General features: G+C 46.5%; 1 protein-coding gene across 1 annotated transcript in view; it reads right to left on the reverse strand.

Annotated features, from left to right (window-relative positions):
• Nucleotides 1–16,415: 16,415 nt before the first annotated feature.
• The window catches only part of LOC135383615 (A disintegrin and metalloproteinase with thrombospondin motifs like), a 60,074-nt gene continuing 49,715 nt past the window's right edge, over nt 16,416–26,774 (reverse strand). The window contains exons 10-11 of the mRNA XM_064613006.1: nt 22,249–22,392; nt 16,416–16,487 (exon numbers count right to left, since the gene is read on the reverse strand). Coding sequence (XP_064469076.1) covers nt 16,455–16,487; nt 22,249–22,392 — 177 coding nt within the window. The 3' untranslated portion in view covers nt 16,416–16,454. The remainder of the gene's footprint in view (nt 16,488–22,248; nt 22,393–26,774) is intronic.

A 26,774-nucleotide genomic window follows, 5' to 3' on the forward strand; every position in this document is an offset into this window, starting at 1 on the left:
ACTTTCTCATGTCAGCCGTATCCCATGCGGTTCCGTGTTTCTCGGAAGCGCCAAGTGACTTTGCATGCAGTGTTCAGCATCATGAATGCTGGCTGCGTGCGACTTGCGCATAAGTTTTGCAACATTCCGTGCTTGACGTGGGGATGATTTTCAGGGGACACCAAGCATGACCGTTTCGCCGTAGTTATAGCTATTAAAATTTGGAGTTATGTGAAAAAAAAAACAAAAAAACTTGCGTGATGGTTTGCATCAATCACACCAACATAGTGGAACTCTGTGGTTTATCCAGAATCCCAAGTACGCGGTTTGTGGCAAAAAATTCCGGGAGGGGGGGGGGGCAGTTTATCCTGTCATTATCGATAGTTCTTTAAGGCTGAAATAGCAAGGGACCCCCAACCCCTGTAGCGGGCGCAAAGGTAAAAATGTTAGGGGGTGTTAGGGGGGGTCTGTGTACATTCAATGCAGTTCAATTTTATTTCATCCAGTAGGATGTAAAAATTGTAAAAATAGCTGTAGGACAGCTTGACAAGCTCGATGTGCTTTTCACAGAGTGCTTCATTTTTTGGTTCCGCCACTTTTTTTAAAATGTGACACGCCCCTTCTCGTTTTTCATGGTACACACTCTACATGATACACTCAAATATGGAATATACGCTACGGAAGTTGCGCGTTTTTGCCTTACCACCCCTCACTAAACGCGTGTCAGGAAGTATGATCGAAACTGTCAAACAATCTGTTTTATATGAATGGAATGAGCGTTTAAAGGCGAACAGAACCATGTCACACACGTTATCCTTCAAGTACTTGCAGAAAAGCAGTTACGCGCCGAAAAAGTGCGATTTGCGATTTTTTATCTGGTCACCTGCAAAACCTGGAACCTCAAAGATAGAGCAAACAGCGCAGCAGCACATAGGCAATAATCGTAGTAAAATTTAACTGCATGGCCTTTATGGTTACAATGATACAAGGCCTGAAAATGGCGAGGAAGCGCAGTGTTCAAAATTGTCAGTCTTGAAGATTAGTTTTAGATTAGAACAGCTACAGGATATTTTCAGCTATTTCCTTCGCCAATGTACATCCTAAGCATTAGGCTTCGAAATGCATATAGGAACAAAAAATCTGAGAGGTCGACAGGATCACCCTGCCTGACTTTGCTTGAAATCACCCTGATATAACGCTTAGAGCAGCATCCTTGTGCTGAAATAACTTTGCATTGTTAAGCTTGGAACAGAAAATAAAATCAGAAGCGATAATGTATAATGTAGAAGTCAGTATTGTTCAAGAAGTCAGTGTTCGTCAATACACACTGCAGACTAGACCCCTACTTTCTTTTCAGTTACCAAAACTGTAGCATAGCGACTGTCATGCAGGACAAGAAATAAGAAATTAAGTCTTAGTAAAACGTCGCTATTGCGTAAGGTATCTGGTACTCATTCAGGACAATAGCCCCTGTTGTGGAACTTCCACTCTGTGATTGTATTGACCGCGACTACTCCGCTCTGTATAATCGAACCTCTTTATTCCGAGGACAAACGAAGACTAACCAGAACGTTCCTAAAAAAAGGATGAAGAACCCTCAAAAAACCTCGTGATGGCAACTGTTCTCTTCCTCTTCGTTGCGCTAAACCATAACATCCTCCCCCGCCCGAAATGTGCAAACACAACATGCCACGCAAGTTCAACAACATGCCACGCAAACACAAGTCATTGTTCAATCATCTCGAGAGGATACAATAGCTGTACGGCCCGACGAGTAACCGCCCCACTGGGAAGCTTCACTTGGCACGACCGCACGTTGCCGTCGCGCCCCTTGTACAACTCAACGATCCTTACGGGTCTCCACATTTGTCTGGGGAGCTTTTCTTCGTGCAGAAGGACAACATCGCCTTCTCGAAGGGCAGTTGATTTGTTTGAGGTCCGGTACTCGTGAGCCGACCTCAACTGAAGTAAATATTCTCTTCTCCACCTGTTCCAGAAGCTGTCCAACATTCTCTGTCGGTGTCTCCACCTTTTAACTGTGCCGTCGGCTGTTGAAGTCGTTACTTCCGTTGCTGATTGTTCCGGTAACGCCGTTAAAGTTCTGCCCACTAGCAAGTGCGCTGGTGTCAGAGCAGCTGGCTCTTCAGGGGATGCATGTAGATACGTGAGAGGTCTGGAGTTGACGGTGGCCTCCACCTCGTGCAGGAGTGTTGTCAATTCTTCGAACGTTAGGCTCTGTTTGCTCAACGTGCGCCATAGACAATTCTTAACTGTCCTCACCATGCGCTCCCACATGCCGCCCCACCAAGCCCCCCTCTCTCTACGATGAATTTCCAGCGGATTCGTCTCGTCGATAAGTAGTCCTGAGACTCTGTGCTCCGAATTACTTTGAACAAGTCTCCCAGATCTTTCGCCGCTTTCTTAAATGTGAGGGCGTTGTCGCTGTACATGACGGAGGGAGTTCCTCTTCTTGATGCGAACCGGCGAAATGCCAGGATGAAGGCCCTAGCTGTGAGGTCAGTCACCAGCTCCAGGTGTATCGCCCTTGTGGTGGCGCACGTAAACAGCGCAATGAAAGACTTTGACGTTTGATACGAGTCCCGAGAGCGTTTGACGTACACCAGGCCGGCGAAGTCTACTCCTGTCGTTTCAAAGGGGTGTGTAGCACTCACTCTGTCTGCTGGTAAAGGTGCCGTCGGTGCGGTTGCTGGACTTGCACGGAAACGTACGCATGTACTGCAACTATGTATAACAGACTTCACCAGCTGTCTGGCTTGTGGAATCCAAAACTTGTCTCGTAAAGTGGTCAGGGTTACTTGTACCCCTCCATGTAATGTCCGTCGATGAGCATTTGCAGCTAGGAGCCTGGATAAAGCGTGTGCCTTCGGCAGAATGATTGGGTGCTTGACTTCTTCTGAGCTGTCGGAGAACTGCAGTCGCCCTGTCAAACGCATCACGCCATTTTCATCTAGAAAGGGATGCAATTGCCGTATTTTTGACGATTCAGTGACGTCCTTGTTTTGGCTCAAAGCCAAAACTTCTTCTCCATAGGCTTCACGCTGGGCGTGTTTAACCCAGAACCGTTCGGAGTCCTCCACTTCAATCGCTGTGAGGGGTCCAATGCACCATTCCCTGTGGCGACAGTTTCGCACGAATCGCTTGATCCAAGCAGTAACGCGCAATACGAGATTGTAGTTTGAGTATCTTGAGAGCTCCAACAAATTACGGGGGTCTTCTGTGTGATCTGCGATCAGAACCGCCGTTTTACACTTTTCTTCTTCTACACTCCCTAAGTCAGTACCGTCATTTACGTCGTGCTGTGGCCAGTCTGCGCTGGATTTGGAAAGCCAGTCGGGGCCCTCAAACCATTGCTTGTTTTTCGTCAATGCTCTTACTGTGAGTCCTCTGGTCACTGCGTCTGCGGGATTCTCAGAACCGGGACAATGCTTCCATTGTTGATGATGATGGCTGTTCTCTTGAATTTCTACAACTCTGTTCCGCACAAACGGCTTCCACCTGCTTGCGTCGCCCTGAATCCAGCTCAGTGTGATCTTTGAATCGGTCCAAAAGATAGTCTCAGTGAGTAGTCCACCTAAAGCCTGATTCAAAAACTTTGCAATGCGTACACCAATTAAGGCCCCCATCAATTCGAGCCGTGGTAGTGTTATCTTCTTCAGTGGTGCTACGCGTGATTTTGCAAACTGTAGACGGACTTTAGTTTCGCCAGTCTCGCTGGTGATTCGGATGGAGGCACATGCTCCATAGGCGAGTGGGCTGGCATCTGTAAATACATGGAGTTGTATAGTATGCGTTACTCCACTGCATGGAAGTAGACATCGCTCTACGGAGACCTTACGCAGATCTGTTAACTCGGCACACCACGCGTGCCATATCTTCGCCAGTTCCTCAGGCAGCTTCGTGTCCCAGTCCAGCTTCGCCTTCCAAAGCTCTTGGAAAAGAATCTTCACTCGAATTATATATGGTGACAGGAATCCCAGGGGATCAAACAATCTCGCTGAAGCTCTTAATATGGACCGCTTGTTGTCCATCATTCCCGCGATGACTTCTATTAGATGCTCAACTGAAAACCGGAATCTGTCCATCTTCCTGTCCCAGACCACTCCAAGGACTTTCGTCTGAGCAGGCTCGCTCAGGGGCTTCTCCTCGTCAATCCGGCTAACCTTCGCTTCCACAAACATATCCTGCAGTTCTTCAGAGTTCGACGCCCATTTGCTTAATTTCATACCCGCCTTGTGCAGAATTTCTTGAGCCTTAGTGATTAACTGCTTTCCTTCGTTTACTGTGTCTGTTCCGATCAGCAGGTCGTCGACGTAAAACGAGTTGCTCAAGTCATAGGCAAGGTCCTTGTACGGACCCTCTACTGATGTTCGGTGATGCCGCAGGGTGGCATTCAGCAGGAAAGGACTCGCACTAGTCCCGAACGGAACTCGCGTCATTCGCCAGCACTCGAAGTCGGGCAGCATGGAGCCTGGCGTGGGTGACTCCGCCAACCACAAGAACCGAAGTGCGTCCCGGTCGGCCTCGCGAATTCCAATTTGAAGGAACGCCTTCTGAATGTCCGCAGTGATTGCCACTCTGTACATCCGAAAACGCAGTAAGATGTGTACAAGGTCAGGTGTTAACTTCGGCCCCTTTTCTAAGTGGTCGTTGAGAGAGGTCGCTCCTACCGCGTGTGAGGAAGCATCAAAAACCACTCGAACCTTTGTCGTGGTCGACTCGCTTCTGAACACTGCCCTGTGTGGCATGTAGAAGACCCTACCAGAGCTCAGTGTCTCAGTCGTGACCTTTTCAGCATGGCCGTTTTGCAGGTATGCTCTTATAACTTCGTCGTACTCCTGCATGCTATCGTCTCGTAGCAGTCGCCGGGTGAGGCTGTGCAGTCGCTTGCGAGCCGTTTCAAAATTATCTTCAAACTCGGCGTCTGGCTTCCATGGCAACGCTACCTCATAACGGCCGTCTACGAAACGAAGGTTCTGTTGAAACTCCTGTAGTACCCCGGCGTCGTACTCTTTGTTGGACGTCGTCTCTTCCGAGATACCTATGCACTCCAATTTCCAGAACTTCTCTGGGATATCCGGTTCTTGCTCCGTTGCTACTCCGATCTTCAAGACGCAGACGGCTGTGGTTGAATTTGTCCGTGTAGCTTCTTACGGAAGGCGACGGCCCTTGAAAGGTCCACCCGAAAACCGTTCCAATCGCGACCAACCTTTCGTCGCCTGGGTACATTTTCACTTGTCCTGTGAGCAACTTCCACATTTCGTCGCTCCCAATCAGTAAGGCAATGCCATTTTCGCATTGCAAGTTTGGGAACAACATGTCGTCCGCTATAAACTCTCGTTGGCGGCGTAAGGATGCTACGAACTCTTGATTGGACGGAATCTCGGCAAGGTCCTTACAGATAAAAGGAATCGTCGTTGCGTGAATTACATGTTCTGCCGGGTGGTACTGGCTCCTTAACCGTAGCTCGACGACCTTGCCCTGGTGTGTCTTCCTGGTAGAAGTATCACTTGCGAACGTGTTCAAGTGCAGCCTGCTCTCCCCCACCACTTTCAAGTTCAGTTTCTTGGCGACGTCATCTCTGACGAATGTCCTCTGACTGCCGCCATCTATGATGCCTCGAAGTTGCGTGCAGGCTGTACCCGATGACACCCAAATCCTGACAGTTTGGAGCAGTATGTCGGGTTCTTGATGCTGTGTCCGGTGGGTGCTGACTGCCATCAGATTGGTCAGTGGAACGGAGTCGATGCCCTTAGTTTGTAGTTTCGAGGGATCGCACACAACGGATGCGTGTCTCTTCTTGCAATGACTACAAGTCACATTGGCACGACATTCTTTCGAGCGATGACCCCTCTTTGTGCATCGGAAGCATCGACTTGCCTTCGACAGTATTTTTAGCTTCTCTGTCAGGGGTAGGCTGGCGTCGCATTCCGCTGTGCTCTGATCGCTTGATGAGCAGAAGAAACAGTTAGGTACTGTTTTTACAGCAGCTTGTAGGACTGCTCCTGTCGCAACGCTTCTCTTCCACGTCCTATTTGTGCTTTGGGCCACATGGGTCATCCTGCTGTCTTTCAATCCTGCTCGCTCCAAACTTTCCAATTCAATGCGAATGAAGTTGAGCACCTTTGAAAGCTCATCGGTCGTTCCTGTGCCAGTGGCAGCCCTTGCCTCTGTCGAAGGCGAAAGCGACCCGTGGTCATCTGTATCGTTGCTTGCGGTCCGAAGCGCTCCGTATTTTGCCGTTCGATGGTACTCCACTACCATCTCGGGTGGAATAGCCGAAAGGAGAATATCCACCATCATGGAAGCGAAGCTGTTGGTGGAAACTCCGAGTGACTTCAGGCCTCTTACGTTGGCTTGAACATAGTCGTACAGAGAACGTAGGCCTGCAACATCCTTTGAAGACCTCACTGCTGGTAGACTACGCAATCTTGACAGGTACTCTCGCTCGATCTGCGTCGTATCCCCAAATCGCTGCGACAGAATCTCGATCGCGTCGTCGTAACAGGATTCCGTTGCCTGTAAACCGCGGATGGCTGCTGCTGCTCGGCCTTTCAGCGATGTGCTCAAATACTGGAATTTCTCTGTCTTGTTAAGACGACGATTTTCATGCACGGCCGTTCTAAACTGCTCCCAAAACGTTTGCCACTGCGTAAGCTCACCTGCAAAGGTCATCAGCTGCAGTTTCGGGAGCTTTATTCCTACTTGGGCCTGATGAGTGGTCTGCGCTGCCGATGGCTCCACCGTAGGAGTTGCATTTGTACGTCGGTCATTTAGTTCTATGTCAGCAATCCGGGTTCGGAGTTCTGCAATTGCATTTGCCGCTGACTCTTCATACCTGAAGACAGTCTCATATTCCAACGGAAGATCGTCCTCCCTGATCAGCGGCTCAATCTCTTCGTTCACTTTGCGAAGGTCTCTATCACTCGATTCCAGCCGTGCAAGAAGTCCATTCAAGATCGCCTTGCTTGTGCTTAGGTCCTGTCGACGCTCGTTAACCTCATCGACCAGCTTGGTTACCTGGGCACGTCGTGCTCCTCTTTTAGCCTTCAGTCGGTCCATGATGTCTCGTTGCAACGTTCGTTCTTGCGGTGAAGTCGGGTCCCGGGTTTCGGCACCAAAGTATATGTTGTGGAACTTCCACTCTGTGATTGTATTGACCGCGACTACTCCGCTCTGTATAATCGAACCTCTTTATTCCGAGGACAAACGAAGACTAACCAGAACGTTCCTAAAAAAAGGATGAAGAACCCTCAACAAACCTCGTGATGGCAACTGTTCCCTTCCTCTTCGTTGCGCTAAACCATAACAGCCCCGGAACCTTCGGAACCCCACCATGTCCTTCCAGCAGAGCGTCCCGCCTACCTCCTTGCGCTCACATACACAAAGGAGTCTTGCTTGACACGTATGCACATAAAACTTTCGCAACCCCAGCGTGCGATTCCGGAAAGATCACGTCCGGCGTCGAATACAGAGCTTCAAACATATCCTTTCGTCTATTGCCTTCAAATGTGGCATTTCAGCACAGGATTTGCTTCCTTTTGGGTAGATTCCACCTATGACACGAAAACGACGCAGTAGAAACTACAAGGAAACATTGTATCTGACCAGAAAGTATTAGTTCATTATTGGAGACGCCATGTTAATGTTTATGAAACAAACACTCCTTTTTGAATGCCTTTCAGTTGAGCATGAGAGAACCGATGTTCTGAGGCTGGAACAACATACAGGGGACAAATACATAAAAAGCTAACCTTTTCAGTGACATCCATCTTTCATCGTTAATTTCAGTAGAGTATTCGAAAGCAAACGGCGCTTCGCGGCGCAGTAGATTTCGCGGAGCTAGTACCGGAAGCAACGCGAACGCCGCGCCGCGGCCAAGAATGATTCGAGGAATTTGGACGTCATTCTCCAGCCGAGTTCGGCCCACGGAGTAGAAGTACCATAGTAGAAGTAAGGAGGCCGATCTCTCCCCGAGCGCTGTTAGGAGAGTTTCGTACCTAATTCATCGAATATTTGTGGCCGTGTGGCGGCGCTCGCAAACTGACGGAGGCTGGCACCGCGGCCCTTCCCGTAGTTACGCCTTGGTTAGCGCTATTTATTCCGGTTACGAAAAAACCTTCGAAACAAGAGCTCAAGGATAGCTTGATGAAGAAACACGTCCATCTTGTGTCCATGCAATTTTCAATCTACGCCTTTTGTCTCGAGATGCATTCTTATTTAAGTCGCAATACCTTTTTCTGTGTGCCTTGTGGGAAAGCCGCCGTTATGGGACTCGCAGAGGTATGTAGTGTGTGTAGAACAGCCAAGGGGAGCCCCGACTGTTGAACGGCTGTATACAACGGCAGGTTTTCTTATGTTGGTCGCTTTCTTTCTTTCAATGTAGTGTTACAGCATTACTGTTATCCGCAGCAGATATTAAGCCACAGCTCTAAGGGCGCCTTTACATGCAAAATGTCGAACGAGAAATACCCGTGATGGAAGGTTGTTCTCAGGCTCCTTTTACAGACATACCCACCATACTTCGTACTAAAATGACTCATGAACACAGGTACGGATAAAACGTAAGTTTTTTCGTTTCATTGCCATCTGTTTTCATAGATCGTTAGCATTTGAAGATAGACCAAAAGCCAGGGGACATCATGAGAAAAATTTACACACATTGGCTTGACGTAACAATGAAACAAAATGTAATATGACGTTTCGATGCCTGTTCGGGCATCCTCATCAGAATTCAGAATTCAATCAATCATTCTGATGATGATGCCCGAACGGGCATCGAAACGTCATATTACATTTTGTTTCATTGTTACGTCAAGCCAGTGTGTGCAAGTTTTTCTCGTGATGTCCCCTGGCTTTGGGTCTATCTTCAATCGTTAGCATTTGCCTGTCACATCAAACACAATCGCAGTGTGACCGTGATTCAATATAGGGGGAAAGACAGTGCAGTCGTTCACTCAGTCTCTGACTTTTGCTTTTTCTTATCGCAGGTTTTATCAGTTCCCAGTCGAACTCTATCATTGTAACTTTGATTGCTTTTGCAGCAGTTTTGTCTTCCTTGCCTTGTCTCCGTGTCGTCTGTTTTCCATCTTACATCCGATGTGCATCCTCATCACCGTGTAATAAGATATGACAGATCTTGTTAGGTCATCCTTGTGTTCTTCACAGCCCACAGCTGGCACAAGAGTCTGTTCCATGTCGTCAACAATGCAAAAGAGCATATCCTCATGCATCCTCCCACTCAGTCTCTTCATTATTATGCTTTCGAGAAATGTTAGCAGGTTCAACAGCTGGCCTGATGGGAACGTTAGCCTCCCCCTACTCTTTAAAACTATCAGCCTGTACTGTTCATCAAGCTGTTCGTCTGCTGTTGCGGTGAGAGCCTGTTTGCAATCTTCGCGGCTGCTAAGAGTTGCAACTTTCCTTGCGAGAAATCCGCCGACATAGGCCAACACGTCCAAATTAGTGTCCGTTATGTTGTAGCTGTGCTCGTCGGCAGTTGCTTGGCTGACCGCCTCACTTTGTGATGTGTGACCTGTGACGCCTGCTAGTCGTTCCCTGATATCTGCCTGTCCAGAGGTGGAACTTTGTGGACACTCAAAGTCTGCCAGAGCCGTCAGGATTTCGCCCCCTGTAATATTTGACCCCTTTGGTGGCTTCATCAGCGAATAAGCAGTGAGCAGTCGGAACATCTGAGCGAACATTGCAGAATCTGGGTGTTGGTTTTGGCCGCAGCTGTTCCGCATCATACCAAAGAATCGCTGAAAAAGGAAACAGTATTGTATTTGCATCACGGCATAATGCCACACTTTTGTGCGCAGGAACATCAGGTACCTCCAAAGCATCCTGGTTCAGGCGTGCTGTCATCAGGTAATTGAATCCACACTCAGAAGTCAGGTAATCCACAATCTGCAACGTCGCCTTGATCGTAACCTTTAACCCAACTGATGTCTGAGTCGTCATGTAGTTCTCCTCAGCTGTTCCCCATGGCTGGTTGTTGCTCATCGCCTCCCATTCGTTGATGAATGCCAGAAATTCCTCAAGCACCTATGAACATAGCAAAACGGAGGAAATGTTGGCACCTTTTCCTTTTATGTTGTTAGCTGATTATTAATGAGCTGTTTACTTCAGGACCTGGAACATTCTTGCTTGCTTTGTGCATGTTTGTTACATGTCAGCATGAGTTGTGTATAGAAAATTATTTTAGGCAAAAAGCTATGGAGCTAATACAAGGCAATTCATGACACTAATGTAACAAAATGCTGTGATAGGGAAGGGAGGAAAGACCCAGTGACATCCTTTTGTTTTAGAAAGCTGATGTGTCCACAGTCTTGGCCATGTTTATTATTTCTGTATTACTTTGTCTGTTCTTGGCGATTAGGCACTGTTGCAGGTTCCCCATAAACAAGCTTCGATATGAAAGCACTGGAGCTTTTGTCTATACTGTTCCTGCACACACTGATATATAGTAAGCTCTGTTTCCATGACGTCAGTCCCTTTCTTGCCTCCGCCAGGCACTTTCCATCTTAGGGCATACTTTAATGATATGTTTAATAAAGAGTACTGATGCAACCAGTACTCATCATCATAGGTCATCACAGGTACAAGGCTTGTACTGTATGTTGCATATTTTTGATGAAAGTGCTGGTTTTTACCGCTTGTTGTCGCTGGCTGTTGCCCAGTGCCTGGCTCGGTGTCCTTGAGTTCATTACGTCGACAAGGCTGTCAACCTGCTCTACAAACTGGATGGTTCCCTCTGAGTCTGTTATGTCTGGATGCTGTGGCATGTACAGTTTCATTGCCTTTGCAACGCTGTTGCTAAAGAACTGAAAAAATCCGCAGAACGTTTCATTGTCATTTGTATTTGCATTTTGTGGATTGCTGGGTCAGCTAAAAAAGAAAAAAAAAGAAACAGAGTTGTGCTAAGGGCAAGTGTAAATTCACCTGAAATGCCATTGCAACGTTCATCTTCTGAAATGGCCGTGGGTTCACATGGTCAGGTGTTAGCTTTGGACAGGCTTTTAATGTTAGGGCCTTGTGCTGGTCCACCTGAACCACTGCTTCCCAGTGCTTCATGCTTACAGTTCCACATGGGGTCTGCAGTATTGAGGCAGAATCACTACATTATTCACAGACATAATAGTGTAAGTTTGAAGTAGTGACGTACCAGTAGCTCCCTCTTTTTCAGGATGGCATTTCTTAAGCACTTGATGAGGTGTGGGAAGTCGGAGCTGAACCACAGCCTCCTGGAAAAATCACTTGGGTGGGTGCAGCTGACGTCATCAACGTTGATGCCAAAGTGATTCCACATGTTCCTGTTCCAGGAGGCGCCGTCCGTAGTTACTGCATCTACTCTGAGACCCGCCCCTTCCAAGAGCATGACACACTCAAGTACAAGCTTGTGTAGGATATTGCCTGGTGCACTTCCCTTGCTGAGGAAGCAGGCTAGAGCCTGTACCCATTTCCCCTTGAAGGGTTGAAACATGAAGACCAGCGCATGGTCTCCCTTCTGGGCCTTCTGCTCCTCCGTTGTGTATTTTCCAAGGTTGATGAAGCCATGGACCTTTAGTGTTGATTTGTCAACTGAAACAGCCTCGGTGAGCTTCATTTCATCCACGAGTAAAGCACCTGTAATTTTTTGGGTTAAGGATAAATTTTTTCCCCTTTTTGTTGCTGACATATTTGTTGTTTTTAATTTGTGGTAGGTTGCCCTGTATCAAGGCAGTCATCTTTAGATGTTGCTTCACTTCACATTGGATATGTCAAAACAAACTGTATTTTAAAGCCTCCAATTGCTACAATAGGTGTGGTCCAAGCCATACTGAGCACCGGAAGGAATGGGTTTAAGTGACAAAGTTGAAATAACAAGCAGAACTGCTTCAAGCTGGATAGTCTTCAGTATCATTTTAGTTACTGGAAGCTTGAGCAAAATGTTTGCTCCAGTTCATGGTGTTATTTATCACTGGAACACATATGCCACGTAACACATGGTCAGTGGCACTTTTTTGAATACACAAAATAGCTTCGTGAAAAACGAGTAACATACCGTGCTTTTCTTCTGAGGCCATACTGCTTGCTTTCACTCTGATGCACTCAAAAATGCTATCTTGAAAGCCATAGATGCCTTTAAGCTTGCTGATGTAGGCATTGATTGTATCTACACAAGGCAGGGGAAGGATTTCACGAGCCCTCAAATGCTTGTAGAGTTTTGGGCTTTTGATTCTCATCAAAAGGCATTCATAGATCCATTCTACTGTATAGCGATGTCCCTTAGGGCCCTTTCTCCTTGCAGCATCAAAGCACTGTCTCACTGCTTCTTTCTGTGCTTCAGGAAGGTCACGGAGCAATCCTTCGATAGCCTGGGCCTTCATTTCGCCACATTTTGCTTTTATTTTGTTGACGTTCTGCTTCAGCTTGAGTACCTTCAGGGCAAAAAGAATGGGGAGAGAGAGCTGTTTATATTAAACATACACAGGGGTCGTGCTCATTGTCCTATGGCTCGTGCATATGATTGCCGTTTTTCTGAGGTAGTGCCTGCTCCTAACTACATTCCTTTTACTGTGCTTTGCGGGCCTCCCTCTTTTTGCACTCTTTGCGTGGCTCTTTTGGCGTGCTCTGTCGCGGCTTCGTTTGCCATTTTGCCTGCAGTAGAAGCACCTTGAAATCTTGGGCCCAGGTACCTTATCATCCTTCTCCGTGTAGAAGCCAAGGCATTGTTCTGAACGGCTGTGGATGAACAAAATTGGTACACAATTCCCCTGTTACGCTTAGCGATGTACAGTTGTGTTCAGCCTAGAGCTGTTGCTTTACCTTGTACTGTTGCGTATTCCTGGGCATGGAAGAAGGCCATCCATACACTGCAGTATTGCCACAATGTCATGCTTAGACTGGGGAGGGATGACTAGATGTGTTGGCAGTTGCACAAGCTTATCTTCTATGAATACTTTCACTTCAAGCTGGTCTGTGATTATCAGACGTTTCGTCACGTTATAGTCCCTTGCTATGTACACAAAAGCTACAAAGTGTTTTTCAGCATCTACTGAGGCAGCCCACTGACTGTTTGGCCTCTGTATGCTTTCCACATCACTCAAGAGCACATTAAACAGTGGTTCTTCGTGCCTTGGGTCGTCGTCATCGTCTGGCATTTCCTCAAAGTCTCCTAAGGTATATGGCATGTCCTCAAAGTCTCGTAAGCTGACGGAATCAGGATCATCATGTGAGCAGCTGGGTATTGGCTCATCGCTTGACTTGAGAGCTGTGGTCGACTTCCTCTTTGCTGCACTTTTCTCTGCAGCTGCATCTCGGTCAGTTGGGGCTTTTCGCTTTTTCGTAGAGGTGCTTAGGTAGGATGGAAGACCAGGAAATATGGATGGGATAGCACTTGGCTTTAAAATGGGCCGTGTCCTTTCAATCCTTTCCACGGTCCCGTCTTTAAGAGTGATGGTATAGAACCGTTCAATATCGTCCTCTTGGAAGTGCTGCTCACACACTTTGTCCTTTTCTGTGAACTCCCTGTCCTTCCGTGGGATTTTCTGTCGCCATTTTTCAAGGACAATGGGGTCCTATGAAGCCAATATTAACATTTAGAATGTGATCCTTACTGATAATGATGTCACTTCAGCTTCAGCAACTGTTCATGTGTCATGTTCTGTTTTAGCCAACAGGAGGCAGAGTCAAAGCAGTAAGCACAGGCTATAAAAATTATTTTTCGTACTCTTGTCAGGTGCCTGCACTATACTTTTTTCAACAACAAATAGTTAACTGCTGAGTACACATACAACAGTGAAATAAGAAAGAGAGAAGGGTGTACTGACATCGGTGGTGGGAGTAAAAAGGGAGGTTCAGGGGCCAGGACGTTTTGAGCACCAAGCTCTTATTCGTACGGGAAACGAATAAAGAAAGGGAGTGAGGACTGCATGGTCTGCTAGGGGGCCAGGACTTGTGGTTGTGCCGCCATGCACCGCGATCCTCCAAAGGAAAAAGAAACTGATCACAAACCAAAAAGTAACCTATCGTTGGGTCCCCAAGATGAATAGAGCCAGGAAGGTAGATAAGACGACTGTCGTTTGATTATTGAATCCTGATCTAATCGCAACTTTAAACAGCGGGGAGCATCACAGGGGAATGTACCACTTTGCTGTAACCAGTCTGGTGTCTGCAGTCAGCTATGGACCAGAGGGGGCCTTAGGATCTGAGGTTGTGCAAAGGTTATAGCAGCAAGTTTCGAGACATGCCCGGCAGCAGCAAGATCTGACACCTGAATGTAATTTGTCTAAGCAAGGGGAGGGTGGAGGGGTGGAACTCTGCTACCAGAGGAAGTGTAGCACCCCTGTTTAAGGAAAACGGGTTTTTCATCCTTTTTTTTTTCTTAGGACTGGAGCGCATGCTTTCACAACCGCACATGCAAGTGCTGGCCCCCTAGCCGACCATGCTGTCGCCATCCTCACACCTTTCTTGATTCGTTTCCCGTCTGAAGGAGAGCTTGGTGCTCGAAACGTCAAGGCCCTGATCCCCCCTTTTTACTCCCACCACCCATGTTAGTACACCTTTCTCTCCTTATTATTCCACTATATTTTCTCCACCAGTGTTCCATCACTTACTGATCTCCAACATACTTGAAGGAAATAAAATGGGGGGGGGGGGGTTTATGTTAATTAAAGAAGAAAAAGGGAAAAAGAAAAAAAAAAGGAAATGGTCAAAGCACATTATAGGCGTAATTGAAACTCCATTAACAATTCGGTTTAACAACAGTCGCCCCTGAACACCGCGATGCATCCATGTTCTCCACTAACCTTACTTATTATTGTTGCCTTCATTCATTACTTTATCACTATGCGTACAGCAGCGTTTTCACCTAACTGCGTCCGTATCGTCAAGGGTCTGAACAGACGTGTGAAATGGATAATCTGGTTTTGCGGTTCGTTCTCCCAACAACAATAAGCTGATTTGGAAACGGATGCTGTCAACTGGAAAGCAACATCAGCGACAGTTGTTCCCGAACACTAAGTGTAAACAGTGCTGCTTACCTTTGGTGCTCCGAAAAGGTACGGATTTCTCACTCCTTTCGCCTTGTTTTCCCGCTTTGAAGCTGAGTACCCAGTTTTGCAGGCAGGTATGAAGCAGTTTTTGCTCATAATTTACACAAAAATCACGCGTCTGCTGTGCAGCAGACACGGCGCGCTAAACACTGGCGACTTTCGCTTTCTCTGAATTGCAGTGGAGTTGCGCAGTCAGCAAAACAACAGCGGCGTCATATCCTTGAAGTTGGCTTCACACCACAACATTCCAACTTAGATTATCATGATAACAAAAGGTATAGAGTTAAAACAGACTCAAAAGACAACTTCTTTCGTTTGTAGTGTTTTATTACAGAAGACATATAGCCGCTCACAGGCTTAAAGTCAGTCAGTGCTTCTTAGATGTCACTGGAAAACATATAAACATCGCTTCCAAGTTCTTCGCTAAGTGCTTCTGCTGCGTTTACACTGACAGTCTCATGCTAGAAGCTTCGACGGCACTAAAATAAAGACAAGCAATTGGGAAGTCATTTTTCGGCGTTCGCGTTCATCTCTGCGGAAACTTTGCTTTCGCTGTCGGTATCCCTTTGAGGTGGCTTCTCCTCATCACTGCTAGTGCCGTCAAGAAGGCTTTCCCACCAAGCTTGGAAACGAAAGCGTTGCTTGCTTCCCCGAATCATACTGTAGGCGCACAATTGACGAATGACAGTTGATACTTCCTCCAGTGAACGTGTTTATTTATCAAACCCAGTTTTAATCCCAGTATTTGACATGTAATATAAGTTCGCACGAAGCGCATTTCTAAGGCATAACTCCAGGAGAGGCCTCCGACCCAGCCTCCGGCAGTTCACGAGCGCCGCCACAAATATTCGGTGAATTATGTACGAAACTTTCTGGCAGAGTTCGGCCTCCTTACTTCTACTCCGTGGTTCGGCCTCATTACTTGTCGTCCGTAGCCCTGACGGGGCGGCAGAAATGCGCCTCTACTTCCGCCGCGCGCTCACATGTCGCACGTCGCCTTGTGAGACTTGGCCCTTACTCATGAGGTGTTGTTGTTCCAAAACGCCAGCGTCAATTTGAGGGAGCGACAGTAAGGTATTCCACGAGTAGCAATGTTGCCGAGAATACCATTGAACCTGGATGCATTCGTGACATTCATTTCATTCTTGTTTGAAGCGTTATGGTGCGGAGGTAAGGTATTTGACAATTCCTATCCTAAGGAAGCCCTACCTGTTTTGGTGTGCAGTTTGCTTTCCTTGGGACAAGACGTGTAGTGTGATACACTCAAGTATACCACTATAGTACTATATCAGTGCGCGTTTCACTAAGCGGATGTTATATGATATGGTTGAGTAGTATAATTAATTGACGTCAGTATTACAGACGAAAGACACACTCGAATGTGATTGACGCTTTATTTCAAACACCATGATGCTTGGGCTACTTCTGGACGCATTTTCCAACGATGCAAACCTGCAAGGTGTTGTTGTTCTTCTATAAACATGACTGAAAACAAAATTACATTCAACAGCAACGTGAATAAGTCAGCGCATATTTTATTCCCCCCCTTCCACCAAGCACTGGGGTAGAGTATCGCCTGTTGCGATGAAACTCCCCACTCTCCAAGGCCGAAAATAAAGTTGTTGTTGTTAAGTCAGCGCAAAGTTACTTGTTAGATAGGCTACATTAGCAATGTGCCATATTAGGGTATATGATGATATCTTCATCTGTAAATTTGTACAGAGTTGCAGTTGTGAAACAAGCAGTGTTCTCAGGACGGACGCCGGTCCAAAGAAAAAGAAAGAGATATACTTGTGCAGAAGTCAGGGATGCATTTATCCTTGTAGAAGTACTGCCACGCTTTATATGATGATGTTCCCTAAACTTTTGTCCAGCATTGTACCTATACAATCTCCTGCAATTCGCGTCAAGACCGCCAGTGGACAAAACGGTAACATGTAGGATCTTTTGAATTTCTAAAAAAAAGAAAAGAAATCTGTACAATGTAATTAAAGCATGTGGGAGGTTTTCCAAAAAGTAGGAGTTTAAATTCTTCAATATTTAATACTTACACACATTATTTGTGAAAATTCAAGCACCGTGCCCACGTATTACTGCCGAGAACATTGTAAAGAGGCCTAACATGCAACACGATGGACCAAACTTTGTACAAACTAACATTAATACATAAACACCTGATTTAGGTATTACGAATTTCATACGAATGTTGACGCATGGAAAACGAGTTTCGTAACAAAGTGAGAGCTCCTAACTCCAGAACAAGAAAGAACTCAAACACGTGTTTACATAAACATTTAGGAGAACAGAGGAGAAGTTTTGCAGGACAAGCTTATTATTTTACTGGTTACTTCTCTAAATTTCACGCCTTAATGCTGCAAGGAGCTTTCGGAAAGAGTCGTGGGCTCAGTTAACTTGTTGCGCTTGTGTAGTTTGTTCGTCATTGTTGGTCGACCTTCTTTCGTGACAATTATAAATCAATCCCTAATTCCTGAAGTTACTTCTCCTCCTATGGACGATGAGAAGATGAGGTATAATCAGGTAGAGTGGGAAAAATCAGGTCCAGTAGTAGAGCAGACAATGGACAAACGGCAATAAAAATTCCTGAAATTGTAACGCGGTGGACGATTATGGACGAAGATAAGACTTCCCATGGATGAGTAAATACAGTAGGCGAGCTGCTCGTGCTTCCTCGAACGTGGGAACCAACGTCAAACCAACGAATGAAGATATATTTCTCTAGAAACGTCAAACAAGGTAGAATTTTATTAGAATCAAACTTGGGGACACGGTCAAAGGTGAGTTGAGGTTCCGCCGAGTTTTGATTGGTGTACCCTTGCACCCTGGTTGCACGGCTCTTTAAAAAATCAATACACTTACTGGTTTGAGTCTCGTCTGGCTCATTCATACACATCCTCACCCGTATCATCCCAGGCTCAAAGAGATGTTACAAACAGTTCTGTGTTATTCTCATTTTCACATGCTAACCTGCTAACACAACTAGCAACTGCTACAGATTGTGATGATACACTACGTCAATACCGCGCTAATATTACAAAGACATAATTTTCCTAATTAAGATAATGATTATGACACTGTCTAACACTAAGTTCCGGAAGTTTTCATTATTTGTATTCCCAGCGTTAAGACAGGGAGATTTCGAAAAATGTCCCTTTGTCAAGCACAGAATAAGAGTATCCACACGATGCAACTAGGTTGCGCCGCATGATCTCGTTGCGCAACCCGGTTGCTATAGTTGCAGCACAGATCGGCCCACGAGCGGTTCTTCTCGCACCTTCAGGCGCCAACTATCCATCACTTGGCTCCCCATCCAAAGACATCCAATCGCGAGGGATGGCTGTGGTGACGTCACTGTCTTGTCGTAAACTCCGGAGCCCTGCGGATGCGGGTAGGACGACGCTAGCAGTATGGAGGCTTTCCCGGCGGTTCATGTTAACTATTTCACGAGAATGTGTTCTTGAATGCGTCATTGCAAAATGGCAATCGTCTTTTCAGTTCTCGCTCTCGTATGATTGGAGGGAGAAGACGGTGACGACGTTGATGTTGGTGATGGTAAAGAAAAAATAATAGGGAGAGTGATGACGACGTTTTTTAGCACCGTCTCGCTATTTCGCTCAACACCATGAAGTGGGAACCCATTCGCTCACCGCGTGAAAAGAGCCTACGTCCTGCAACTTCATGTGGTGGAACCGTTGAACTGTCCACTGTAAATCCTGCGACGGACACGTGCAGGTTCAAAAAATTCCCCCAGAAAGTACAGCCGGTACATATAGCCGTAACAGTTTTCAAATAGTACAGCACAGGGCTCCCCATCGACAAATTTCAGCATGTACACAGCCGTCATATCGGCATGTAACGGCCTTGCGTCTGTTGAATAATTTATGTGCCCACTGAATAATATGTGTACCTCATGGGCTGTGCACTCGTTTGCTTGTTCGAGAATTCGTGTGCCAGCTGAATATGTGTGCCTTTGTTGGAGCGTACTACGTTGCTCCGCGGGTGAGGAGTGACGTGGCTTCGCGTATTCTTCCGCAGTGCTTTCCCTGCTTTCACGCCTTCCCGCGCGTAATCTGCGCTGCAACCTCGCCGTTGACAAGGATGAAAACCATGCTTTAGCTAGGTTTGATGTTTGCTTAAATACAAGAGAGGTAGGTCAACCTAACTGGTGATGCATCGTGCGACGCCGACGTTTTACTTGTATTTAACCCTCGAAGTATGTTCTGCTGCAGACGTTGGTGGACGCATTGCAAATGGCGGCAGGAGAGGGACGGCTTGTAGAGGAGGTGGTGTCCATGGAGGAAGGAAACACAGGAGCGGCCGTTTAGAGCAGATTTCCGTGGGACCCCTCTGGCGGTCGCTCCTGTCAAAAGCGCCATTACTTCCTGTCCACCACGTGATCCTCTCTAAAGTTTCGGTTTGGCAACGCTTTGTTGCTCGCGCTGCTTTTCGTGTTTTTATGCTTTTCCAAAGTCACTTACTCTTAAAATGTGAGCATCACTGCGGAAACAACGTTTTGTTAACGTGTTCTTACCGCGGTTGCGGCTGTCGTTCAACAGAAAGCAGCTTTGTCACGGGAATAACGTTTCCTTCGTAAGCACGTACTTGACCGGTTGTTTCGAACCCCTCTCTGTGAGAGAGTCATCTTGAGTCGTTCCTTTGCAAGCTGGCGCTGTGCTGCAGCTGCAGATTCGATTGATTTCCTCCATCGTTGTACAAATTTGATTACTGGCATGCTTTACCACTTCAGCAACAAACACACAAAACGCGGCACGTCGTCACACAAACATCGCTGCCGCGAATGATGTTTCTAGTCCTGCGTGGTTGTCCTGCAGACCCTGACCGGTCTTGTAGTAGAAGGGTAAACCAAGAGTAAACCTCCGAACACACACAAATAAAGCTGGACGCGTGGCGTTCATCACAATGCAGATATCTGAATTGCAAGGCAATCACGACTCCTGTCATCTGCTTTGGGAGCTGGCCTGCGCATGCTCTTGGGGTCACGTGAGCGGTCACATGGTAGACAGGAGCATCCCGGAATGCAGTGCGAAGCTGGCACGCCCGTCCCAATGGCAAAAAGTTCGAAGGGCCGCTCCTGTGTTTCCTTCCTCCATGGTGGTGTCCCTCTACATGAGTCCCGACCAGCGATCATGGTATGCCACGGAGAGGCGATGACGGTGGCCTATCTCCATGGCTCCGCCGGTGAAACGGAGGCCGGCGCTCCAGGCGCGTGGCCATCTTCGTCGTTGTCCACGGTCCGCCACATCACCCCCCCCCCCTCAGACGCGAAGCGGCGATAAACCCACGAGTTCATAGGAGGACAGTGAGGGCGACCATGGGGGACGTGCACGGTTGAACAGGTGCATGGTACGGCTTACGTTGGCGAACAATCATAGATGGTGACAAACGGGAACAACGATCCATCAGGCAGAGACGAGCGGGGAGGAGTGGGGCATTGTCGGTGTCGTGGTCTTGGGATACCGCGACCGGCACGGGAGCCGAAGCTATGAGAGTTCCAAGTTAGGTAAGTGGGACAAGGCTGTGCGGGCCGCGGTGAGATGCCGAGACGCCGGATGAAACGCGTCGTGGCGTCGGCTGCCGCGACCGGCGGTGAGCGCGAGGCTCGAGTGTGGCGGCCGGCAGTGAAAAGCGCCGGGGTGCAGTGAAAATTGCTGAGGTGCGGCAGGAGTGAAGGCGTATGCAGCTGTGAATCGCGTGTGTGCCGGAGGAATGTGCTTTGCAATATGGCGCTGCAGTACAGCTGTGGTCTTGCCGAGCAGAGGAAGCCTTTGGAAATGTGACCAGATCGTGACGTGTGAATGAGCCGGTTCGAAGGAGTCGAGACGCAGTTGAATGGTCGGGTCGTTGCGTGAACGCAGGGCGTCGTTGGGTTGGGAGGCTTCCAGGATGGGGTGCTCAGCACCATGCCGGTGAAGCTCTTGCAAAATGTGGGACGTTTGAAGAGGCCGAATTACGCCGAACTTGGTGTTTATCGTTCGGGTCACGAAATCTGGATGAGGTAGTGCCCCTCTACATCAGTCCCGACCGGCGATGATGGTATGCCACGGAGAGGCGATGCGGGTGGCCTATCTCCATGGCCGCGCCGGTGGAACTGAGGCCGGTGTTCCAGGCGCGTGGCCATCTTCCTCATTGTCCACGGTCCACCACAGGCTAGCATGAGTGAAGCGACGGTATACATTACAAGTGAGGCTAATTTTATTCTTTCATTCTAGATGACAGCTGGACGTATCGATTGCAAGGACGTGAGTTACAATGGTGTACTGTTCCAGCATTCACGTTGGAAGACTTCGGTTTCTTTGCAGGTAGTTCCCTGTCTCAACGGTTACACATACGTGTGCAAAATTGCAACTGCCTCTCAAATCGAGGTGTGCCTGGTATCTCTTCCTTGGACAATCGTGCGTCGGCCATTTCGTTTGAGGAACTGTTGTGCTCGTCAAGTGTGGTCTTGATTGAGCTTTGCGGTGACTGCTGTTCGAAGTTTCGGGGAGCGCGTGTTCGATGTTTCAAGGACTGCCTGGTGCATCGGATGCGTTGTGTGTCCGTGCAACATGTGCTCCATATATGTGAGTCGGAGTTAGTGAACCGTGTATGCTTTTCATTAAGCAAACGATGGTCTACTGGATGCCAATTTAAAGGTATGTGCACACTAATAAATTTTAGTGTTACAAGCTCGATGTCATTGATGCATTTTCTTTCTTTCTTTTTTTAATATTAGCAAAGCGTAGTGGAGGCCATCTTTCTTTTGGGAAGCTCGAGAGGCAGAATGTGTCACTTCAATTAGGGGGTACGAGTAATCCTTCAATACGTCCGGTACACTGTGGCTCTGTCGTCAGCAGGGATGTCATACTAGTTGCTTCAGGGGGCACCGAGTACCTACAGATTTCGCAGGTACCGTTGGCCTCCTGAAGTCATCTCTCATTTTCTTTAAAAAAATGTACCACATCATCAGATGGCACGCATCCGTCACTGGGTTTAGAGTGTGTGAATCGACCCTAACAAGACTTTGCAGATAGAAATGAGACGTGCAACCAGAGTGTTGGAATATTTGCGCGATTGTGCATTTCCCAAAGCATAGAGCACAAGCATGTGCCTGATTGCCAATTATACCTAATAGAAAGGTATCGCGTTCGATTTGACTTCCTGCTGGGAGCAATGTCGTCAGAAAAATGGAACGCACCTTGTTTTTCCCACAGGCTTTTCCATCGAACGCAGGATACTCTCGCATACTGAAGTCATATACGCCGATCCAGTATTTCTTTGTGCAACATACTAATCCGCACTGTTCTGGTATTCCTCTACCACGCATGAGATGCTTCCAGGTCTGTAGAAGTAAAAGTAAAGATCAAAATATGTAGGGTTCTATATCGTCAATCAGAACTGTCCGCAACCCAATCCGAATTCGCTGGAATATACACACTATCGCGATGTGCCGAGCGTGAGAACCATAACTGTGTACAAGGCTTTGTCGAAAATAGAGGCGCTTGGTCCTACCGACAATCCCAATGGTTCAATGCTGCCATTGCTGCAGGGCTAAAATTATGTTTTATTTATTTATTTATTGGTGATACGATAAGTACCGGGAGGAAAGATAACAATATACAATTTACAAGTGCACTGAACACAAAATCAGTCATCATGTACCAAAGCATAAGTCACCACTTACCAAATGAGTCATTAAATACTAAGTAGAGTAGTTATAGAGCGAATTCAATCTTTCCCTTTTATTTTTCGCCAATATCATCATCACCTGTAAGAATTATTGTTCCACAGTAATTGAATTACGATTACATTTACAGGTTCACAAAAGTAATTAAATTTCGGTTACAGTTAATGACTTGGTATTGTAATTCAATTACGATTATAATTATTCTAAAAAGTAATTGTGTTACACTGAACTGCATTTGGAAAGTTCCCTGCAACGCGCAAGCTTTGACGTTTGAGCCAGCTGGCCGGCATCAGCCACATCACATGTTCATTTGTTTTTCTGTGTGGGGGGTAATGTATAAATTTATTGTATAAGTGGTGAAAGATGACTACAGATGACTACATGGTGTCCCGCTCATTTTAATCCATTGGTCACTCAATTGAATCCAAGCGCTACCCAATTTAATCGAGCGGTCAACCAAATTAATCCATGCGCTACCCAAGTTAACCCGAGCAACACGTGTAGATGTATTTCATACTTATTTCTTCATGGAAATTGTCATGACTGAGACTTTCATGGTTACGCCAATGTATCACGACTTCATGACTACTGATCCAACAACCCCAGGTTTTTGCAGTGCCATGTGGTGTTTTATGACCGCTTTTTGTCATGATATTTCATGACTATTTTCATGATATGAGCCATGAATTGGTTTTATGGGACTACTGCTGCTTCTGAGAGGGTCATACAGTGTTTTATGACCGCAGACGGTCATTATGACGTTTGTTGCAAATATGCTTGCTTGAAGGCAACAAAGAGAAAACGGAAGTGAACGAAGATGATGGTGGAACTTTTGCTGGTGAACTTTCGTCACGGACCTTTTTTTGTTTGGGTTTTTCTTCCTTCTTCTTCTTTTGATCAACTGTAGCGTGATGCACACATAAAACGTTCACCTGGCATTAGGCTTATGGTCTTTCAACTCCGAATCGAGTCATCTTCTGAGATCCTGCATTATTTTCTACAACATTCATGACTATTTTCATGATATGTGTTATGAATCAATTTTATGGGACTACCGCTGCTTCAAACTGTCATATAGTGCTTTATGACTACCCATAACGATCATTTAATACTAATCTAATACACAATGCTAACTAATACTACTAATACATAATGCTAGTCATTTAATACGAACAGCTCCCTCTTTTTGCAAGAAGTAAGCAAATGGCGCACTGGTTCACTGGGAGAACTATTTGTACCTTCAACAGCAGAATCAGATTATTGGAATTGGCTTAGTGTGCAGGGCTTCATCGTGCGCTTCTTATTTCGAACTGGTATTCAAAAAATAATTTCGTAAATCACGAAGGGAGTTGCCTCAGGACAGAAGCCGCCGATATATCGAACAGAGACTGTTCTTCATGTGTGCACCGTCCTCATCATTGGCGTAGTATTTAAAGGGTTAGGTGTGACGTGCTAAAGGTTCATGCGAATTGTGGGTCGTTAGCCCGAGGGAACATAGGGTACGTACAGGCTTTTACGGCTGGAGTGAATGGCCGCTTTGTTAGAGTGTGGAGAGGATTGTGTGAATGAAATGATCTTGGCTCCAGACCGGTTACAGAAATGGGAGGCTCACGAACACGGGGACGAAACGGGACAACAGGCAGGAATTGGCGAGCATTCCGAAAGATAAGCAGATTAGCGGTTACGTGGGGAAAATTCCAGAGCGAGCAAAGCTTTTTTTTTTCTTTCTAAGATATATATTCGTAATACAAAGTTGTGGCATGCAATAAAGAAGCAAAAAGTAGTGGCTTGCAGAGCATAACAGATGATAAAGGGGATAGAAGGGAAATGCTAGGTTTTTTGTGCGTCGGTATGGGGGGGGGGGGATCACCTGCATTGGATAGGTGAATATATTGCTAATTCGGTCACTGCTTTGGAGGAGGGGCTCGTGTTTCCGTAGAATGGCTTTGATGTTTGGATGTGCATATCTTGTGATGAAGCTTATTTGGCACGCGTCAGGGTCATTTCGGTGTTCCAGAACCTCGTTTCGATCGAGTGTGAGTGCCTTGCGACGGAATTCGGTTAGGAGGGGTCTGGGTAGTCCCTTTGGGCGAGTGTGCTGCGGAGTTCGTCAAGCTTCTCAGCATAACCTGTGCCGTTTGAACAAATTCTGCGCAGTCTTACACTCTGCCCATTACGGATTCCAACCTTACAGTGGTGCGGGTGGTGACTCTTAAGAGGGGATACCACCTCCGGCGGCCCCATGTATTTTCTATGGGACAAACTTTGCAGTCTCTTTCGGTAAATGATGAACCGATTTTCACGAGGCTGGTCTTGTTGGATAGCATTCGGAAATGCGCTTTGTCGCTTCAGGAAAAAATATTGCTTTTCTCAAGACATTTTTCTAAACGCGTTATTGAAGTACAAAAAATTACCAAAATTGGATACTCAAGCTTTGACACGCTCTGATAAAAAAACTAAGAGACCTATGCGGAAATTTTCCTGGAGCGGCAAAGCAAAAATCTTTCTAGAGCATTTTAACACGAGGATCATCCACATCCGATTATCTGTTCTCTCGATATATGATAAAATGTGAAGGTTGGTAACGCGCTGCATTTTGCGCCTCCCTGTGGCGCCATATCGCGGGCTAAAGGGGTACAAAGAATCCCTCCGCCACACTGCAGCGTAAATTCAACACCCTATCCTAGATTCCCTTTCCTGAAAGGTTCCATTCCCTCTGATGAAGTCTTTGAAACAGCTCTTTTTGGGAGATTAGGTAAGGGAATGACAAAAGCGTCTGCTGTTTGGGATTGTTGGAGATAGTATGTGTGTCGCAATCTCCCAGTCTGTTCCCTGCCTAGGGTCTTTCCGACCTGATCGGCAGGCAGGCAAGTCTGCAGCTATGTCGATCACCCTTGTTTGTTTTCTGTGCAAAGTGGCCGCCAATTTTTCGGTGAAAGGACCATGTATCCTACTTTTATATGGTGCTGTCTTTCAAAGCATACAAGTTTTTAATTGCACTGAGTATGAAAATCGTCACTGCTTTTGTTATTAGTTGCTCCGGTGCAGGGGTTTAGGAAAAAATGCCCCCACCCCCAAAAAATCAAAATGCCACCGAAAAAATTATCAGCTGGATGAAATGTGCACAAAAAAATGTCCCCTGAGGGACATCCAATATTGATGCGCGTGTGCTTGTTCACTTTGGACGTCGGCTTTTTGCCACAGTGTGAATAAACACGGGGGGGGGGGATATGAAGATGAATTAAAGAAAAAGGGGGAAAAAAGAGGTCAACCGAAGCGAGTAGTCGTATATTCTGTTTGAATTCCGCATCAAACATGCAATTCAACGTTCGAATTCCTAATCGCAAACCGAACACATTTCAATAATTGATTGATTGATTATTTAAAAGAAAACCAGGGAGAAACATTTCAATAATGTCGAAGCTGCACACGTTAGACTAGAGGGCATAAAATAATGTCAGCGCTGCTCCAGCATGGAAAGCAACGGAGGACACGAAACGTCTAGGTAAATTGTAGCAAGATAAGCTAAGTTGATAAGGAAATTTAAAGATCACGTCCGTTTCATGTTGAATAATGATTTCGCATGTGGTGGATACCATGCGTACGGGTGTAGGAAAAAATGGTTGACAAAAAATGGCCCCTCAAGCAGTCTTGTGCCCGTTACTCCACAAAAGTAATTGATTACCGTTACCGTTACTTCTACGCAAAAGCTAATTGATTACCGTTACCAATTACTCGACTCCAAATGTGATTGAGTAACGAGTAGAAAAGTAACGCGTTACTCCGGTCGTTACTCTACATTCACGCAAATTATAGCCGTCCTTGTGTGCCTCAAGAAAAAAAAGAAGAAAAGAAAGAAAGAAAAGGAAAAGAAAAAGCTGTTCAACAGCGGAACAGCTGAAGAACAGCAAAAAACACAAACGCGTAGAAGAGGTAGATCTGTACGGCAACTGTATTTATGGCCCCGGAAGCCATTGACCCGGTGGAACTTCCTCATGACTCACTAAACCCCAAAAGCTTCATGTACCACACCTCTG

The sequence above is a fragment of the Ornithodoros turicata genome, chromosome 2, assembly GCF_037126465.1.
Source record: "Ornithodoros turicata isolate Travis chromosome 2, ASM3712646v1, whole genome shotgun sequence".
In the NCBI taxonomy this organism is placed as follows: Eukaryota; Metazoa; Arthropoda; class Arachnida; order Ixodida; family Argasidae; genus Ornithodoros; species Ornithodoros turicata.